Source organism: Bos mutus, chromosome 6 (genome assembly GCF_027580195.1).
Source record: "Bos mutus isolate GX-2022 chromosome 6, NWIPB_WYAK_1.1, whole genome shotgun sequence".
Classification (NCBI taxonomy): Eukaryota; Metazoa; Chordata; class Mammalia; order Artiodactyla; family Bovidae; genus Bos; species Bos mutus.
This window is the reverse complement of record NC_091622.1, coordinates 58642569-58664051: the sequence shown is the minus strand read 5'-3', so window position 1 is coordinate 58664051 and position 21483 is coordinate 58642569. Positions and strand designations below refer to the sequence as shown.

General features: G+C 38.2%; 1 protein-coding gene across 3 annotated transcripts in view; it reads left to right on the top strand.

The window, feature by feature from the left end:
• Positions 1–21483, top strand: part of SMIM14 (small integral membrane protein 14) — a 61375-nt gene that overhangs the window by 7897 nt on the left and 31995 nt on the right. For 2 of the 3 annotated variants that reach the window (XM_070372280.1, XM_005897355.3), the window contains one exon: positions 19803–19912. In XM_070372280.1, the coding sequence (XP_070228381.1) occupies positions 19838–19912 (75 nt within the window). In that variant the 5' untranslated portion in view covers positions 19803–19837. Of the gene's footprint in view, positions 1–14035; positions 14108–19802; positions 19913–21483 lie in introns of all 3 variants that reach the window. The other variant, XM_070372279.1, reaches the window with a different exon arrangement.

Genomic DNA, 21483 nt, shown 5'->3' with positions numbered 1-21483 from the left:
TGCTTTTGTTTAAAGAAAGTTACCTTTTTGTTGCTTTATTTTCATATCGAATTTTCATTTCCTTTTTAAAATTTAGGTGAAAACACAGATGTGAGTCTCAAGTTTGTAAAAGTACAGAATAAAGCTGATTTATGCTTGACTGCGCTCATTGGCAAGTATTGCAGGTGCAGCACTTTCAAATTTTAAGAATGATAAAGATGCTTCAAATCAAGTTAGGGACACAGTGAACATCTTCTTGGTAAATGAAGTTTTAGAGGATGTGTTCTGGTTGCTATCTTGTTTTAGCTTATACTTTTAAAAAAAAAGCTAATTTTTTTTTTAACATATTATGTATTTTGTTGCTCTGTACTCCTGGCAGAGGTAATGTAGAAGAAACTGACTTGCTTGCAATTTTGAAGACTTCTGTTTTTCCTGTGGTGCTTATTCAAATTTCATTTTTTTAAAAGATTGATGTATTTTTTGGCTGTGGTATGTCTTCGTTGCTATGAGTGGATTTACTCAAGTTACAGCAAGTGGAGACTAGTCTCTAGTTAGAGTGTGCGGGCTTCCCATTGCAGTGGCTTCTCTTGTGGAGCACAGGCTTTATGGTCGTGAGTCGAGTTTCATTTTTTAATAACGTTGCTTTCTGTATCACAGTGGTTCTAGGCGTTTTTTCCTGTCATTATGAATGGCATTTGTGTGCACCTGTGTTCAGATAGGTCGTCTAGGCTGTAGCATGGCTGAGATAAGCCATGGTTAATCTGAGTTGGGAGAGTAGTAGCCATAACTCCATTCTGTGACAAAAATCATGTAGGCAAGGAAGTGAAGGGGAGTAATAGAAAAAGTCTTGATTCTGCTCTGGTTTATTTGAACGGTTGAATGATAGAAGGCAGGAGGAGAAGGGGACGACAGAGGATGAAATGGTTGGATGGCATCACCGAATCAATAGGCATGAATTTGAGCAAACTCTGGGAGATGGTGAAGGACAGGAAGCCTGGTGTGCTGCAGGCCATGGGGTCACTAAGAGTCGGACACAACTTAGCAACTGAACAATAACAACAAATCATTCGCAGATGTGTAACATTACTTGTGATGTACTTCAGAATTTCAGACCATGCTTGTTATTTTGTAATATAGCTATTGAAAACTGGTTTCGTAACAATTGTATCCTCTATGATTTGCGGGGGCGGTCACAGAATATGGAATTTTTATACCATCTGTTAAATTTTTCTGTTTCTAACTTATGGAACACAGTGTTTTTTCCTGAATTAAAAAATTTTTATTCAGAATGTGATTAAGTAGTACTCGAGTAGAAATTTCAGAGAACATTTTCAGAATATGAAACTTTGGGTTAAGATACTGAATATAAACAAAGATGATTCAATTGCAGACTTTTCCCTTTTTTGGCTGTTTATAATAAATTTTACCCCTGGGCCTTGAGAGAGTCTTTAAGATTGTACAAGAGTAAAGAATAGCCAGGGAAGAACAGAAAATTTGTAGATGAGGGACGAAGATTTAGAACAGAAGACTTCTTTCTTCTTTTTCACTTTTATGCAAAGGAGTGATGGCTGAGCCCCAGGGGAATTCAACCCCACCCCCCCACACACCCCTATCCCAACCCCAAAGCAGTATACAAAGAACTTGGGTTGAGGGTTGAAGATACATTTCAAATCTAAAGGCTTAGAGTTGAATTGCCTCAGAGCATTTTACAGTTTATAAAGCACTCTTTAAAATTCTCACCCGTTCCTTGGAACAACCTATTAAAATAAATAGTTTCAATTATCACTCTTGTTTTATAGGTAGGGAAACTGAAGTTCCAGAGAGGCTCATTTATCCATTTTTTCAGTAGTGTCGTAACTTAAGTCACTTATCTAAGATATATTCTTTCTGCTATCCCATGCTGTTTTTAGCAGGTGTTCTTAAGGTGATTCCTAGAATACAGTCGGGCTCTGTCCATGGAATTCTACAGGCAAGAATACCGGAGTGGATTGCCATTCCCTTCTCCAGGGGATCTTTCCGACTGAGGGGTCTAACCTGGGTCTCCTGCATTGTAGGCAGATTCTTTTTACCGTTTGAGCCATCAGGGAAGCCCACAATCAGATACAGGTAAGGGGGAAAAAGGTTGTAGAGGAAAGAAAAGGTGTAGGAAAATAGGGTCACATTGGCAGGGAATTTCCAGAAAAGTAATGGCAGCCGTGGGGGTTGGGGGGGCCTTTAACCGAGTCCTGTGCTACACCCACATAGAGGAATTAAGGAGATACAGAAATTCTTGATAACTGTGAACAGTACAGCTGTTAGTATAAAAGGCATAGAAGTTAAGTGAGTTAAGTAGTTCTCCTTTTGAACTTTCTCTGGAGAGATTATCACAGTAGTTGTTTGTCTGAGACATTTATTTTGGCTGTTAATTATATACTAGTATGTGATTATATTATTATTATAATAAGAATGAATTATAATTAGTAATTAACTTGATTGCAAACGCTTGGAGGTAGGGCTTAACGTTTTATTTCTTCTGTATCCTCCTCTGAACCCTTCTGCTAGCTACCTAGTCCCCTGGGGACTTGTCAGATAGATCCTTTTCAGTAAAGGAGAAGTGAGAGAAGACAGGGGTTTGAAGCCCTGCTCTACTGGGTGACTTTGGGTAAGTCACTGACTTTCTCAGGGTCTCAATTTTTTTTCTCTTTAAATGAGTGGATGAGAACTGCTGCATCCCCAACATTTTAAAAGTACCATTTATGAAGCTGTGGTTTGTTGAATATGAATAAATGAAGACTTAGCATCCTCTGATACATACCTAATCTATACTATGCTGTCTTGCACAGGCCTCCTAGTCATATTGACCTTGTTTTTCCTGTACATTCCCATTCTCCTTGATGAAGAAAGAACATTTTATTGTCATTCTTTCTAGCCTACTCTCATCTCTTCCTTTTGAATAGTATGCCCTCTGAAAGAATATATTTAAGCTTTCTGTTATCCTGTAAAAATGTTTTATAATAAGATTTTCGGATGTGGTCTTTATTTTATTTTTCTCTTGTAAATAGCTAATTCTGGATGGGCCTGTCGACGTGAAAAAAAATGCACAACACTAGAGTCATGAGTTGGCTCTCAGCTAGCTCTGAGGAACCATTCCAAAGGTACTGGAGGAGCTGGTATCTATATGTACAGTCAGTTGAAAGGTTACTGAAGTTGCATGGATCAGATATCTCAATTTTAGCGCTTTTCTGTGCATGGGAAGATGCAACAATCTGAGGTCATTGGAATTCTTCCTTAGATAGGCCTTTCAACTATCTGTGCTGCTGTGCTGTGCTTAGTTGCTCAGTCGTGTCCCACTCTTTGCTCCCCCATGGACTGTAGCTTGCCAGGCTCCTCTGTCCATGGGGATTCTCCAGGCAAGAATACTGGAGTGGGTTGCCATACCCTTCTCCAGGGGATCTTCCCAACCCAAGGACCAAACCCAGGTCTCCTGCATTGCAGGCAGATTCTTTACTATCTGAGCCACTGGGGAAGCCAAGAATACTGGAGCTGAAGGGATAGGGTAGCCTATCCCTTCTCCTGGGGATCTTCCCAACCCAGGAATCAAACCCAGGTCTCCTGCATTGCTGGAGGATTCTTTACCAGCTGAGCTACCAGGAAAGCCCACCTAGGGGTCCATTAATCCAAAACACAGAATGTGTCACCCTAAATTCTTTCATTGTGTACTTATAGATCAGCAGCTATTGTGGCTAATGATTTGATCCCTAAAGAACTGGAATGGCAGGCAACATTCTTTGTTTACACACAGTATAGGGTCACCCTGTTGGATCAAATAGGGAGTAGTATTAGGAATTTGTAACTGTAATTGCTTGGTTATTAATGTAAATTTTTAAAATTTGTCATGATAGAACTCAGGAAGTTTTAACTCCTAAGCACAGAGAATTGTGGTATTTAAGGAATATAATGGATTTATTTCAACATTTACATTTTAAAATGACTTTAATCTCCCAGGCAGCATTTTAGCCTAGTTTTTTACCAAATGACGATTGACCTGAACTTGAAACTGCATCCTTTCTCCTTGCGCACTTCCCATCAGAGAATCAGACTTGCAGATGTAGTTTAAGAGAAAAGTATGTAACTCGAAAGAAGCATTAGGAAGTTAATTGATGGTTATCTAATTTCTGTAGTGCTCTAAAGTTGTCTTTATGAGAGTGAAACAAGTATAAGCTTCATGATTGGTCATATCCGACAGATGTGCAATGAGTCTTGGTCAGGAATTTACATTATGACTTCCTGTCCAAGGTCTCTCTCATACTGGATGGAAATGTGATCATGGTCAAATTGCTTGCTTATCTGAACTTATTTTCCTCATTTTAAAAGAGGAATAATTTTCTTGCTTAACTTGTTGGAAGGGCTGTTGTTAAGCTATGAAAGTAGTTAGAAAGCTGCAGGCATAACTATTTTAGATATGACTGTTTGATTGAGATCCATTTCTTTTTTTTTTTAAGAATAAAGCAAATGAGTATGTTGCAAAAACATTGTATCTGTGGGAATTTGAACACCTTATTACATTAAGATGTTGAGTCATCTGATAAAAGTAATCTGAACTTCTAATTATACATGTCAGTGTATGATATAATATTACTGAAATTGATAGGCAAATATTTTGTTCTCCTGTTTAATATGAAAGGTAGCCAGAGTTTTGGGATAGCTCTCCTTAATTGGTTGATCAGTTTTCTAATTGGCTACTGGGCAAAAGCGGATTCAGAAAGGAGTTTGTAGAAAAATTATTTTTAGAGTAGAGTAATTATTCCTATAATTGGGAATAAGGTTAAAAATAGAAAGTAAATGCAAAGGTAATCTTCCTGAATGTCTGGGGGGCAGTTGTAGCTGTTTCTGGTATGTTTTACTCTCTTGGTTTTTATAACTTTGGAGTATTAGTAGCACTGATGCTTTTTAGGTAAAAATGTATAAAATACTTCTGAGTTCCTCATTTCACTGACAGCATCTCTATTTTCTGTATTATAAAAACAAATTGCATGTATTCTAAATTGTTACTTTGTATTTTGCCCTTACTGTGGGTTTTTATTTTTAACTTTTAAGTGGGAAGAATTTTGACATTGTCTTGATCACTGTAAAGATAGGACTAATTGAAAAAGTGATTTTATCATAAGTCACCTTCTTAAAATTACAGTAGAAAGATAGTTTTCATCCTCTTACCTTGAATTAGGCTTGGTTATTCCTGCTTTCTCAAGAAGAGCCCTCTGTTTGCATGGGGAGAAATCAGAAGAATTTTCGTTAGTCTATAAAAATGTATTTCTAAAAAACTGAGGTATGCTTGAAATTTTTAGTACTAACCGGTCGTGAATCTGTATGTATCCATCAGCTGGCTTCAGCAGTTACTGAACTTACGACCTTTATTTCATCCACACCTCCCCTTTTGCAGGGTCATTTTCACCTGGATCCCAGGCATAAAAATCTCTTTAACTGGAAATACATAGTGAGATCTCTCAGAGGTAAAGACTCTTTCAGATGTGACAATTGACATTATAGTTATGTTAAAAAATTTAATGCAGGGTAATTTCCTACATGACATTTAATCCAGTCAGTGTTCAGAGTTCCTTTTTGTTTGTATCGTAATTGTCCTTTTGCTAGGTTTGTTTGCTTCCGGATTCAGACAAGGTCTATGTACAGCATTCGATTGATAGCTCTAAAATTTCTTAAACTGTAACCATATCCCTGCCATCGCTTGAAGTTTTGTTTACTTTTTACTATTTGTTTATTGAAAAATTGGAGTTAGTTTTCCTTAGTTTTGCTGCATTCAGCATTTTTCCTGATTTATAATAAAAGTTAATATATAATTATTATTTGATGGGGACTCCACATTATTTGATGAGGACTTCCCTGGTGGTCCAGTGGTTAAGATTCCGACTTCCAATGCAGAAAGTACTAGTTTGATCCCTGGTCAGGGAACTCAGACCCCACATGCCTTGCAGTTTGGCAAGAAAAAAAAAAAATTCTATGATATTGAAAGATAAAATATACAGAATGAAAAGTAAAATCTTGTCACTCAGAGATTCCCGATGTTAGTTTTCCTGTGTTTTCTTTCAGCTTTTTCAAGTGTGTTTTTTTTGCGCTTTTAAAATATATGCATGTACTTTGCTTATTTTTATATCCTTTTTAATATATTTTAATATTACGTTGTGCTTATTTCCCCATGTCATTATGAAAGAAGATGAAGCATTTGGCTGCATGATACTTCACAGTATGTATCTTAATTTAAGCATTTCCTTTTAGCCAGACATTTGTTGCTGCTGTTGTTTAGTTGCATCCAACTCTTTGCAGCCCCATGGACTGCATCCCACCAGGCTCCTCTGTCCATGAGATTTCCCAGGCAAGAATACTGGAGTGGGTAGCTATTTCCTCCTCCAGGGGATCTTCCCGACCTAGGCATTGAACCCGAGTCTCCTGTATCTCCTCCATTGGCAGGCAGATTCTTTACCACTGAGTCACCAGCCAGACATTTAGACCGTTTCCAGTTTTTCACTGTGATAAAGCTGTGATAACAATCTTAGTACATAGGTCTTTGTATTTCAGATTAAAAAAAAAATGATAGAACCTTAGAAGTGGAATTATTCAAAGGGCATGAACATTTTTTAATTTCTGAATTCATATTGCCATGAAATTATAGTTTGTAATCTCCAGTGCAGTTCCCACTTTAAGAATCTGTTTGTATATGTTCTATGTTATTAAGAAATCTTTGCTTATCATATTAGTGGAGTGTGATTTTTTTCCCCTATTCTTTGGCTGTTGTAATTGTATTTGAGATTTTTTAATGCATATATTATGTTGTAAGTTTGTTGATATTTTTCATTGTTCTGCCATTAAAGATCAAATACTCACCTAAATTTGTCTTCTAGAATCACTTAGGGTTTTTTTTTTCCTTAATTGCTAGAAGGCATTCTTAGCATGTACTTTGTACATTCCTAGCATTTATTAAACTATTGATCCCCTCATTTATTTGTAATTCAAGTTTTGATATATAAATACACTTTGTGGTTGGTATGTTCAGAAAATTCTAGAAAAAGGAATTGTTTTCCTGTTTACTGAGTTTTAATATTATCGCTTATCTCTCTCCTCCCTCCACCCTCTTTTTTCTGCTTCCCATCTATGAAATGTATCCAGATGTCTTTGATTCTGACTGAGTCTTGGGAAAACACTTAAAAAAAAACCTAGTCTAGTTCTCATCTGTTTTCCTTTATTTTCCTTGTTATATGTGTATTTTTAAAATGAATTCCCATTTGCTTTTATTTTAAACTCAATTGACCAGATGTTACCAAAACATTATACCAGCATACAGCATTTTGTTACAGCATTTTGATCCTCTTTAACTGTTAATACTTCCACCAGAGGATGAGTAGAGGAAGGGAAAGGTAAAACATTGAAAACTGGCTACACCCTGAGCCAGAGGGTATAGTCTTATGTACTTTCCAATCCAGAGACAAGTTTTTATATATCTAGACCAGTGGTTCTTAGTCTGTAGTATACTATAAAGAATGATTACCTCAGATTTAGGGCAAAGGCTGACTTTAGAAATATCCATTGTATGGTCTGTTTATATACTTGGTTATTTCTCACTAATAATGGGATTTGGTTTACTTTGTAACACATATATTTCCAGAGTTTAGAATACCATTTTTTATGCTTAATGCTAGCTAACAAATTCAGTGATGATGGAAGGTCAGATAGTGTGCTTAAGATAATTTAGCATGTTCAGTTCAAGAGGAAAGTTGAGATGTAATTATTTGTCCCTAGAGCAAATGGTTCTGGTATGGGAAGAACAGGATGCTCACAGTAAAGTTATTCTTTTGAAAAGTTAATATTTTTTGAATCACTCAGAAGACACAAAGGCAGTATACAGTGACAAGTTTTCTTACTATCTCTGTCCCTTAGACACTTGGGCCACCAGTCACATCATTTTTGAATACTAAATTCTTATGGTTTTAAATGATTGGCGAGTGTCCATAGAAGAAAATTTATCTTTAAGTTATTAATGGAAGGAAGTTTGGCATCAACCTTTAGTATTTATTTTGGATAGAATCTTTTGTTTACATGTATCTGTGTTTACATATATGTGACAGATTTGCATACCCATATGTAAATATGTGATTCAATTTAAAAAATAAAATATAGAAAATTAGGAAAACAAGAAAAAACATCTGATAACCTTAACAGAACTGGTACTTCTCCCGTAGACTTAAATGCTGGCCACATAGTACTTCTACATACTTTTCCCCCCTTAACCACAAGAATTTCGTATTGAGCATACTGGGTTTCTGACTCATCTCTTATAAGGGATATGAATTTCTTAGTAATATTGCTCTTGGAAGCAGGAGCAGGGAACTAACCTTTATTGAAGAAGAGGGGAAATGAGAGATTGGCAAGAGTATGGAGGTTAAATAAGGGTACATATTTTTATAATTCAATCTTGAGAAAAATAAAGGAAAAGTCAAGTTTCGGTATTTCGAGGTTCTTAGAAATGATTGCTCTTATTTTTTTCTTCTTTTGATTTTTTTTTTTTTTTTTAGAGAGTATTGAATCCAAGATTGAATCCAAGGATAAGCTGACATTTTGTTGTTTAAAATGTTTGCGTGGAAGGACAGAAATGCCTTGGGTAGCCATTGCCTTCTCCAGGGGATCTTCCCCACCCAGGGATCCACCCCAGGTCTCCTGCATTGCAGGCGGTTTCTCTACCATCTTAGCTACCAGGGAAGCGTAATGCACAGTACTTGCTTCAAAGCAATATTAATTTATAAACTTCTTGGTAGGATTTCAAGGAGGGCGATCCCAAAATGTTTCTGGAGGACAATAAATGTTGGTGGAATTAATAGTACGTTACCCAGGACTTCCTTGATGGTCCCGTAGTTAAGACTCCATGCTTCCGCTGTAGGGGATGCCAGTTGGATCCCTGGTTGAGGAACTGAGAGCCCACAGGTTGTGTGATGCAGCCAATAAATAAATAAATAGAAATATAAAGAAAATATTATATTACTCAATATTACTAATTTAAGATAAGTAAAATCAGTAATAGTCAATTTCTTTTTATCATTTATAAGGACTTTCCTAGGATCGCCTGGAAGTAATATTAGTCTGTCTCCTCTGTTTTGTAGGCTTACCTTGATCTTGTGGTTAAGAGAGTGTTTGATAGGTTTTTCTACTGTAAAGTTACCTTTTTCTGAATTCTGTCCTTTAGAAGGGAGTCAGGAAATCTAGTCCATGTTTAAGGGTGGGGTAGGATTAAGCTTTACCTCCCAGAGCATGATAAATCTAATACTACTTGGAATTTTATAAGTAAGATTTGTCCCTTTCCCTCCTACTTTCCTCTCCCTTTGTGGGAGTATTTTAAAGCAAACCATAGATAACACACATGTCATTGATAGAATTTTTATAGTTCCTAAGCATTTTGTGTTAAAAGTACTTTTATGTTATACTTTATAAATATTTACTATTTTGCAGTGTATTATGGAGACGACAATGGCAACCCACTCCAGTACTACTTGACTGGAAAATCCCATGGACGGAGGAGCCTGGTAGGCTGAAGTCCATGGTGTCGCTAAGAGTCGGATCTGACTGAGCGACTTCACTTTCACTTTTCACTTTCATGCATTGGAGAAGGAAATGGCAACCCACTCCAGTGTTCTTACCTGGAGAATCCCAGGGACGGGGGAACCTGGTGGACTACCATCTATGGGGTTGCACAGAGTCAGACATGACTGCAGTGACGCAGCAGCAGCAACAGCAGTTTATTACAAAAGTATGAGATTAACTTTTATATTCTTGAAATCTATCTTAACATTTTAGTATGTTTTGGGAATTTTTATTACCCCTAGATATTGTAAAATACCCTCTTTTTAAAAAAGTATAATTTCTTAGAAAAGAAACGTAGGTGATAATAGCTTCTTGCAAAGATATATTCAAACCAAATAGTTTCTTCTGTCAGAGAAACCAAGATGAACTCTCACACATATGCAAATATATAAAGGCCTTCCCACCTAAATTTTTAGGCTTGGAAGACATTTTATTTTATTTTTTTTACTTCCTTTTAGTCCTTAACAATTATGACAGTAACAAATAATTCCAAAGTAAAAGAGCTGAAGTAAAATTGTTAAAAGAAAATCAAGGGTTTATGGTTACCCTTCAGTTCTTCCAGCTTGTTCCTGGAAGAAGATAGTGTGTTAGTTACAGCATTAAAGAAAATGAGAGTACTCTCCTAATATTTCACAGTGTCATTGGATGTTATTTTTAATTGCTCTTGGGATTTTAGATCTATTTTTCTACGGTTTACAGTTCTGTTAACTCTTTAGCTAACAGTCTAATAAATAAATATTTAAATGGAAGTAGACCCTTATATGCAGAGTACATCATGAGAAATGCTGGGCTGGAAGAAGCACAAGCTAAAATCAAGATTGCTGGGAGAAATATCAATAACCTCAGATATGCAGATGACACCACCATTATGGCAGAAAGTGAAGAGGAACTAAAAAGCCTTTTGATGAAAGTGAAAGAGGAGAGTGAAAAAGTTGGCTTAAAGCTCAACATTCAGAAAACGAAGATCATGGCATCTGGTCCCATCACTCCATGGCAAATAGATGGGGAAACAGTGGAAACAGTGTCAGACTTTATTTTTTTGGGCTCCAGAATCACTGCAGATGGTGACTGCAGCCATGAAATTAAAAGATGCTTACTCCTTGGAAGGAAAGTTATGACAAACCTAGATAGCATATTCAAAAGCAGAAACATTACTTTGCCAACAAAGGTCCGTCTAGTCAAGGCTATGGTTTTTCCAGTAGTCATGTATGGATGTGAGAGTTGGACTGTGAAGAAAGCTGAGCGCCGAAGAATTGATGCTTTTGAACTGTGGTATTGGAGAAGACTCTTGAGAGTCCCTTGGACTGCAAGGAGATCCAACCAGTCCATTCTGAAGGAGATCAGTCCTGGGTGTTCTTTGGAAGGACTGAAGTTGAAGCTGAAACTCCAATACTTTGGCCACCTCATGGGAGAGTTGACTCATTGGAAAAGACTCTGATGCTGGGAGGGATTGGGGGCAGGAGGAAAAGGGAATGACAGAGGATAAGATGGCTGGATGGCATCACCGACTCGATGGATATGAGTTTGAGTGAACTCCGGAAGTTGGTGATGGACAGGGAGGCCTGGCGTGTTGCAATTCATGGGGTCGCAAAGAGTCGGACACAACTGAGCGACTGAACTGAACTGAGACCCGTACAAATCTGGCTTTGTAGATTCCTAGAAGGTCTTCTAGATTCCTAGAAGAAAAGGAAGCAAATAACCTGTAACACATTCTTAATCTTACTGTGATATAATGGATTAATACTCAATAATATAAAGAGCTCCTAAAATCAACTAGACAAAAAGAGTTTGAAAAAGAAGAAATAACTTGAAAAGATGTGCAGCCTCATTACATGGGTAATAAAAGCAATGAGACATATTTTGGGGCCTGACATTCTGGCAAAAAAAGGTTTTTTTGGTATATCTAAGTATTGTTATACTATTAGTGATGGTAACATTGTATGAATTGCTAACTACCATGCTGTGTAATTAGTAATATGTACTATGTGCTTCTGATAGAATTGAAATTGGTAAAGGCTTTTTGTGAATGCCTTTAGACTTAGAAATTTCTTTTTTTTTTTTTAACTTAGTCCTACAAAATATGGGCGCAGAGATATTTGTTGCAACATTATAGTAAAATGTTGGAAAGGCCCTAAATTATCTTTACTAAAGAAATGCTAAGATTGTGTGTTCATGTTTTGGAGTATTATGTAACCATTAAAAAGAATAAAGTAGAGCTTTATATATTGAAAGGTCTTCAAGACTTACGTTACCCAAAAGCAAGCTGCAGCACATGTATAATATGATCTCCTAAAACCTACCAAAATGATGTGTGTGTATATATATTTAAAAGGATATAAATACATATAAAAAGACCTGAATGTAGTCACACTTGACTGTTAACTATGGTACATCTGGGGAAAGGGTGGAGAATTGGGAAGCAAGAAATGGGAAGGTTGACATTTGCCATTTTACTCTGTGCTTCCAGGGGGTACCACTGATACTAAATATGTAACACTGATAATGTTGCTGTTTTACAAATATTTGCTACTAAGAGTGTTTGGCCTAAGCAGGAACCACTTTTAAAAAGTTTTATTTCCTAAAGAATCAATCCTGTATATAAGCATGCAATTCCATAGCATAATTCTAAAAAACATAGTAATAGAAAAGTAGTGTCTACTTTTTTCATCTGTTCCAAAGTTATAAACAGGCGATTGAATTTGACTCCCCAAAGATGAACTAAGGTAAATTAAACCTACCTAGCGTGAGCTAGAGTGTTTAAGGTTCTAACCGCAGATAGTAAATTGGTTAACAGCACTGGAAAATTCCTTCAGCACATACGGAAACAGGATGACTCAACCGATTTAACTACAGCTGAAGTCTACTGGGGAAGGTTTATTAGTTGTAGTTGGTGGAGGAAATGACCTGGATCTGAGGAATATGGGAAATTGTGTTTGCCCTCCCAGCATACTGCTGTCTTGTACTGAGAGTTGTTGAAGAGTAGATGGTTTGAGAGCTTTAGATATGTTTTATCCTTTATACTGCATTAAAAAGTCATCTGTAAACTGTTGCTTAATTTACACCCAGTCATAATATCACAAATATTCATTATAGTGGGAAAATACTGATGTGGTATATAAGTTAAATGCTTGTTATGGCAAATCCTAAAATAGAAGAAAGTAGAAATGTATAAAAGCTCTCTTGTATCTATCACTCAACTTCAGTAATTATCAACTCATGGCCACTTCTATTTCTTCTGTGCCGTATTTACTTCTCTCCTGTCCTAGATTATTTTGAACTTCTTCAGAACACTGTTCTTATTTTGTATGACTTTGGCCTTTTGTGACCAATTGGAGTAAAACTGGTTGTCTTCAAGGGTCAAACCCATAACTTTGATATTATTTAGCATTGTTCTCACATTAGGGAAGTGTATTGAGGAGGCGAATAACTCCTCTGAAACATGAAAAGCAAAAGCATTGTTTTAAGTTACTTTCTATGAAAGGGCTCTTCTCGGCCGATTTACCAGAATTCTGATGCAGTAGCCCAGTTGTGTCTTGCCCAGGGTAGAGCAGCTTCTTAATGTCTTTGGCCACCAAGGGGTTTAAATATGGGGTGGAATCGGGTAGAGTTTTTGCTCTAGTACTCAGCTGCTGATGTGCATTGGTGCTTGTTCTGAAGTCCTAGCCAAAAGATAACTGTTTCCATTCTTTTTTTTTTTTTTTAAGTAATTTTAAAGTGGAAACTCTTAACTGAAAATAGTACATAGAACAGCTCAAGCTTACATACAGAAATTTCCACAGAAGCATTGCACTATTGAGGAATGTCCTATTTGTAAATGCATTTTCGTATTTTACTGGCGGCTAATTAAGACCAGCAGATACTTTTAAATTCTAGTTGATTTACATGTTCCTGGCATATATAGATACAGAGAAAATAAACATTGTCCAAAATTAAAAAATACTTGTTCATTGTTGTGGCTTAAGCAAAGAGGGAGGTGTTTAGAGACAGAGTGATGACTAAAATGGGCTCCTGCCCCCAAGCTGTGTTTTTGTCTGGAGGGGTAGGTAGTGGTGGAGTCTAATTTTGTAAATCAAATAGATTAAAGAGACCTAAAAATAGCTGTTTTATAATTTTGATAGATGCTAAAAAACAAGTCTCCTTTCATTTTATAAAAGTCAGTTTGATAGCACTTTCTTAGAGTATTTCTGTGTTAAGGGACTATAGAACTGGATAGACATCGGACTTTTAGTATTTGAATTTTATTTTAAAAAAACTTACGGTTATATCTTTTAATTTCAACCAACATTGTATTGGCCTGGCAAGGCACTGAGAGGGCAGGAGGAAGGACCCGTATTTGCGGATATTGCGTATGTCCACACCCAGCACAATCCGAGCCCTTTAGACTTCCAAGGCTGAACTTTATGTACACATAAGGGTAAATTATGTTTATTTTCAGGGTTTTCTCTACATCGAAAGCTTATCAATTAAAAGAACATATGGACACAGAGTGGCCTCAGACAAAACTGAAGTAAGTCAGAGTTTGTATTTGATATTTCCTACCTTCTGGAGAGTAAGATTGTCCAGCTTAGGTTGCCTTGAACTCCGCTTCCCCTCCCCAAACCCACTTCCCTTAGCTCAAGCAAGAAGATACTAGATGGGAAATAGGTTTTCCCTGACTGTTATGCCACTTGATTTCACCTCAGTGTATCTTGGATGTTTCCCCAAATCATCACATAGAAAATTGACTCATTCTTTTCAACAGCTGTATAGGACTTCATGTACTCATACTATTGTTTATTTAATTAGAGCTACATGGATAAACACTTTGAATTAATATTTTTTGCTCTTATGAAAAACATTGCAGTGGACATCCTTATACAAAAATTTTGCATGTTTATTTGGATATGGATATCTAAGTCATTCATGTAAAATTTCCAATTTTCTGGTAAAAGTGATGTTTAGATTTGCACTTGTTCCATTTTGTAGTTGCTTATTGGTTCTCTTTTCCTTGTGAACATGCTCTTTGCTCCTTTTATCTGTTAGATTGCCATTTTCATACTGATTTTTCAGAACTATCTGTAAATTAAGGAAATTAACCCTGATACGTGTTGAAGGTGTTTTTTTTTTTAAGTTCTTTGTCTTCACAGTGTATTTTTGGCTTATAGTAATGAATATCACTTTAACTGTCAAAATTACTGATCCTTTATAGTTTCTTGGAATTACGTTCTTCTACATTCATCCCAGTGACCTGGTTGTGGTTATATATTGTGACTTTTTAATTTTTTCTATATTTTAAAAGTTTTCATATATATGTACATAGTCATTATTAAGAAATGTTTAAAAATTAACAAAATGAATGTCTGTCCTCCAAATTATATTCTCCTCTCCAGAACTGATCACTCATTAAATTTGATGTATTTTCTTCCAGTCCTTTATGTATGCATCGTACTTTAAAGAAATAGACAGCTATTTTACCATTTCTAAATAGTCCATGGTTTAAAATGGCACCTTTCAAGAAACAGCTGAAGATTTTGGCCCATTTTTACTAAGAAAGCTCAGACAGTAAACTAGGAAACTTTTCTCAGTGACAAAATCAGATCAGATCAGTCGCTCAGTTGTGTCCGACTCCTTTCGACCCCATGAATCGCAGCATGCCAGGCCTCCCTGTCCATCACCAACTCCCGGAGTTCACTCAGACTCACGTCCATCAAGTCAGTGATGCCATGCAGCCATCTCATCCTCTGTCGTCCCCTTCTCCTCCTGCCCCCAATCCCTCCCAGCATCAGAGTCTTTTCCAATGAGTCAACTGTTCGCATGAGGTGGCCAAAGTACTGGAGTTTCAGCTTTAGCATCATTCCTTCCAAAGAAATCCCAGGGCTGATCTCCTTTAGAATGGACTGGTTGGATCTCCTTGCAGTCCAAGGGACTCTCAAGAGTCTTCTCCAACACCACAGTTCAAAAGCATCAATTCTTCGGCACTCAGCCTTCTTCACAGTCCAACTCTCACATCCATACATGACCACAGGAAAGACCATAGCCTTGACTAGACAGACCTTTGTTGGCAAAGTAATGTCTCTGCTTTTGAATATGCTATCTAGGTTAGTCATAACTTTCCTTCCAAGGAGTAAGCGTCTTTTAATTTCATGGCTGCAGTCACCATCTTCAGTGTGGTGAATCAAACTTTTGGATATATAATCTCTCATAGAAAACTATATTTTGGATTACTACCACTGTGGCATATGATAACACAGTTGTTGTTCAGTTGCTCAGTCACATCCAACTTTTTGCAACCCCATAGACTGCAGCATGCCGGATTTCCCTGTCTTTCACCATCTCCTGAAGCTTGCTCAAACTCATGTCCATTGAGTCAGTTATGCCATCCAGCCATCTCGTCCTCTGTCATCCCCTTCTCCTGCCTTCAGTCTTTCCCAGCATCAGGGTCTTTTCTAATGAGTCATCTTTTAGCATCAGGTGGTCAAACTGTTGAAGCTTCAACTGCAGCATCAATCCTTCCAATGAATATTCAGGATTGATTTCCTTTAGGATTGACTGGTTTGATCTCCTTGCAGTCCAAGGGACTCTCAAGAGTCTTTTCCAACAACACAGTAGTCCTTTGAAGTTTGTTTTTTAGAATGAAAAGTGAAAGCATTAGTTGCTCAATCATGTCTGACTCTTTGCAACCCCATGGACTGTAGCCTGTCATGGGATCTCCCAGGCAAGAATGCTGCAGTAGGTTACCATTTCCTCTTCCAGGGGATCTACCCGACCCAGGGATCGGATCAAACCTGCATCTTCTGCATTGCAGATGGATTCTTTATGGGCTAATGCTATGCTAAGTCACTTCAGTCATGTCCAACTCTGTGTGACCACATAGACGGCAGCCCACCAGGCTCCCCCGTCCCTGGGATTCTCCAGGCAAGAACACTAGAGTGGGTAGCCATTTCCTTCTCCAATGCATGAAAGTGAAAAGTGAAAGTCAGGTTGCTGAGTCGTGTCTGAGTTTTAGCGACCCCATGGACGGCAGCCTACCAGGCTCCTCCATCCGTGGGATTTTCCAGGCAAGAGTACTGGAGTGGGGTAGCATTGACTTCTCTGCTTTATGGGCTAAAGTGTCTTTAATTTGCTTGTCCATACATAACAAGTAATTCTTGGTTAAAGAATTCAAATAACAAAGGACCATATAGTGTATGATTTCATTTACATGAATTGTTCATAATAGGCAAATTCATGGGGACAGAAAGCCAGTTAGTGATTACCTAGTACTGGGAGGAAGAGAGGAAAGTGAAGAGTGACTGCTAATGGGTAAAGGTTTCATTTTGGAGTTATGAAATGTTTTAAAATTGTGGCAATGATTGCAGCATTCTGAGAATATACTAAATATTGAATAGTACATTTTCAGCACTTGAACTGTATAGTATTGTGATTTATCTCAGTGAAGTTGTTATAAAAAATAAATTCAAGTAATACATATGTGTCTAGATAGAGTATTTCTAAGAATAACTTTTATAAATATTCTAAAAATAAATAAAGTACCACCATTATTACATTCAAAATTCTGGTAAAATCAGAGGTCAGTTTGCCAACGTTCTGTTCTGATCCATTGCTCTGGTTACTATTTGTGTGTGTGGCCTCACTTTAAAAAGTTAAATTGCTCCTGCATCTAGAATTTGTTTTGTTTTAGGAATGAGGATAAGGAGTCAGCTTTCCCCAACACTGTTTACGGAATAGCTTATCTTTCCCCCAGTGATTTGATGTACTGCTCTTTAGTTCTTCCAGGTCTTAGTTGAACATTTCTTAAATCTTCATAGACTTTGCCCCCATTCATTTTCCAAGATCCTGGATTGTGTTCATTATCATTATCCTGAATTCTTTTTCTGCAAGGTTGCCTGTCTCCACTTAATGTAGTTGTTTTTCTGGGGTTTTATCATGTTCCTTCATCTGGGACATAATCCTCTGCCTTTTCTGCCTGTCTGACTTTCTGAGATTGGAGGGTTTGTTCTGCAGGCTGCAGGTTGTAGTTGTTCTTGCTTCTTCTGTCTGCTTTCTGGTGGATGAGTCTATCTAAAAGCTTGTACAAGCTTCCCTGATGGGAGGGACTGGTGGTGGGTAGGGGTGGCAAGTTTAATAAAACTTAAATCTGTTTGTCTGCTGATGGGTGGAGCTGTGTTCCCTCCCTGATCATTGTTTGGCCTGAGGTGACCCAGCACTGGAGCTTACAGCTGTATGGTGGGACTGTTGCTGCTGCTGCTGCTGCTAAGTCGCTTCAGTTGTGTCTGACTCTGTGCGACCCCATAGATGGCAGCCCACGAGGCTCCCCCGTCCCTGGGATTCTCCAGGCAAGAACACTGGAGTGGGTTGCCATTGCCTTTTCCAGTGCAGGAAAGTGAAAAGTGAAAGTGAAGTTGCTGAGTCTTGCCTGACTCTTAGCGACCCCATGGACTGCGTCCCACCAGGCCCCTCCATCCATGGGATTTTCCAGGCAAGAGTACTGGAGTGGGGTGCCATTGCCTTCTCCGGGTGGAGCTGTTGGTGGCCCCTAAAAGGGCTTCCACCCAGATGTGCTTCCCCAAACTGCTGCTGTCAGTGTCCTTGTTGCTGGCAGTCAGCCACAGCCGCCCCTTGCCTCTGCAGACCTGCCAGCACTAGCAGATAGGCTTGCTTCAGCCTCCGTGGTCACTGCTGCTTTCCTCTGGGTCCTTCTATGCACAAGACTTTATGTGTCCTCCATGAAGGAGTCTCTGCTTTCCCCCATCCTGTGTAAGTTCTATAATCAAATCCAGCAGACCTTCAAAGTCAGATTCTCTGGGGATTCCTAGTCCTGTTGCCAGACCCCCCCAGGATGCGAACCCTGATGTGGGGCTCAGAACCTTCATTACAGTGGGAGAACATCAGTGGCGTAATTGTTCTCCAGTTTGCACCTCACCTACCTGGCAGTTTTAGGATTTGATTTTATCACAATTGTGCCCCTACTGTCATCTCATTATGGCTTCTCCTGTGTCTTTGGATGTCAGGTATCTTTTTTTTGGTGGGTTCCAGTGTCTTCCTGTCGATGGTTGTGATTTCAGTGCTCTCACGAGAAGAGGGACGTCCTTCTACCCTGCCATCTTGGACAAATCTCCTCACTTGTTACTCTTGTTTTTCAAAATCTTCCAGCCGTTTCCTGGCTATTGTCTTGTTAATTCATGCCCCTCTTCCCCCCTCCCCCTGACATGGATATCATTTTAGATAACTCATTTTTTCTTTTCTTTCAGAGGACTTTCCTGGTAGGATGAAGACTGCAAAGTAGACATAGCTTTACTGTTGTTGTTCAGTTGCTAAGTCATTTCCAAATCTTTGTGACCCAGTGGGCTGTAGCCTGCTAGGCTTCTCTGTCCATGAGATTACACTGGCAGGAATACTGGATTGGGTTGCCATTTTCTTCTCCATTTGACACAGCTTAGGCTGCTTTAGTAAAACAGCACAAACTGAATGGCTTAAACAACATTTATTTCTCACAGTTCTGGATTTTGGGAGGCCTGTGACTAAGGTGTCTGGTGAGGAATCTCTTCCTCCTTGTGTAGATGGATGCCTTCTTGCTGTATCTTCACATGTCAAAGAAAGAGATATCATGTCTCGTCTTTAAGGGCACTGATCCTGTTTTATACGAGTTCTACTCTGATAACCTTACCTCCCAAAGGTAGTGGTGGTGGTTTAGTCACTCAGTCATGTTCAACTCTATGTGACCCCATGGACTGCAGCATGCCAGGCTTCCCTGCCCTTCACTATCTCCTGGAGTTCGCTCAAACTAATGTCCATGGAGTTGAGGTGCCATCCAACCATCCTACCTCCAGATACCATCACCTTGGGGATTAAAGCTTCAACATAAGAGTCTGGGGGGAGCGCAGTGGTTGGCACAAACATTCAGTCCATAGCAGTGCTGAGGCTAACAAAGTTAAAGGATTAGGTGATTAAGCAGAATAGGGCTCTAGCAACAGCATCTTCACAGGTGGGACCAGTAGAGTATATGAAGACTTTTGTGTTTATAGAAAATCAGTCTGATGGTAAAGTGGTAGCCAGTCATTTGTATAGATTCATAATTCAAGAATAGTAATTCATAGATATGTCAATAAACTTGAACTATAAAGAGAACTATTATGAATCTATACATAACATGAATTCTTCATAGCTCAAGAGAAAGAGTAACTCTGAATAGCAGTCTTATAATATTTTTTCCTTCCTCCTAGATTTAAACAGTCAAGTTAAATCAAGCTGGGTAATCATGGCAGAAGGTGGATTCGATCCCTGTGAATGTGTTTGCTCTCATGAACATGCGATGAGAAGGCTGATCAATCTGGTGAGATGAACAGGACAGTCCTCTTCAGAACTGAACTGTACCCCCTCTGTCTTGTTTTTGGGAGAATGTTGGTTTTGGAAAATTTTCATCCGATGGACACTAAAAATTACTTCATAATGAAAATTCCACAGTGGTTTAAGTCATAATGGTTACAGTGCTTGCCAGCATTTCTTTTTTGTTTTTCCAAGCATTTCTTTTACTAGAGATAAAAACAGATTGCTGTCTTCATTTATAGTAGATTTATGTTGGTGGAATTCACCATCGTGAGTGGTAAACACATTTATGTAGACTTTTCTGTATTAATGCATATAGTTTTTGGTTATACAGAGCTCGTTTACCTGATAAACTGTTATGAAGTCACACGTCCTCTTATGATATAGTTCAAATCCTACTCTAAAGAATGGCATGACAATAAAGATTTCTATATAGATCATTTCCAAATCCAAAGCAATTATTTGATAGAGGCAGATTTCTGAACAGGTTTTTGATAGGTTCTATTGGAGTATAGTGAGATTTCAATTGTAGGTTTAAGACTTGCCTAGTCTATAACCTTAAACACAAGGCTGTTTATGTATTATATAATTTATATATATATATATAATATACATTGTTTAAGGAAAGACTTCACTATTATTAACAATAGAATAAAATTGACCCTTGAACAACAAACGCTTGAATGGGTTTGAACACTGAGGGTCCATTTATGTGCAGGTTTTTTTCAGTAAAATACTACATACAGTACTGCATGACCCGCAGTTGGTTGAATCTGAGGATACAGGACTGCTTGTTGGGAGCAATTGCAGTACAGAGGGCCGACTATAAGTTAGATGTGGATTTTCAGCTGTATGGAGGGTTGGCGTCTCTAACTTCCTCATTCAGAGATCAGCTGTATGTTATTATTATGTTATTAATTATAACATTTTGTTCGTTTAAGTCTTGTACAAGGGTGTATTATTATAGGCCAGTTAATACAGGCTGGTTCAAACATTTGCTGAAATACTTGAATTGTTGGTAGTTAATTAGCAAGTTTCCTGCCTACTCAGTGTGTATGTAATCAGTGCATTGATTATGAATGATACTCCTTGAGAGTTAGCCTATACTAGGGCTTATGATCCTTAAAAATACTTTAAGAGGGTAGAGATGAACTAGGAACTTAAAAATTAAATCAGACTTTTTTGAGTATAGAAATGTGGCCGTGTCATCTCTCTGATAACTTGACATAAAAATTGATTAATCTGAATAGTCCCTTCAGTCATGTCCGACACTTTGCGACCCTATGGACCATGGCCCACCAGGCTCCTCTTCTGTCCATGGGATTCTCCAGACAAGAATACTGGAGTGGGTTGCTGAGCTCTCCTCCAGGAGATCTTCCTGACCCTGGGATTGAACCAGAGTCTCTTCTGTCTCCTGCATTGATAGGCGTGTTCTTTACTGCTAGAGCCACATGGGACACACCAGTCTGAGGAGAGAAGATAAAAAGTACTGTCTGGGAATGCCCTGGCAGTCCAGTGGTTAGGACTCCACGCTTCCACTGCAGCAAGCTGGGGTTCATTCTCTGGTCTGGTAACTAG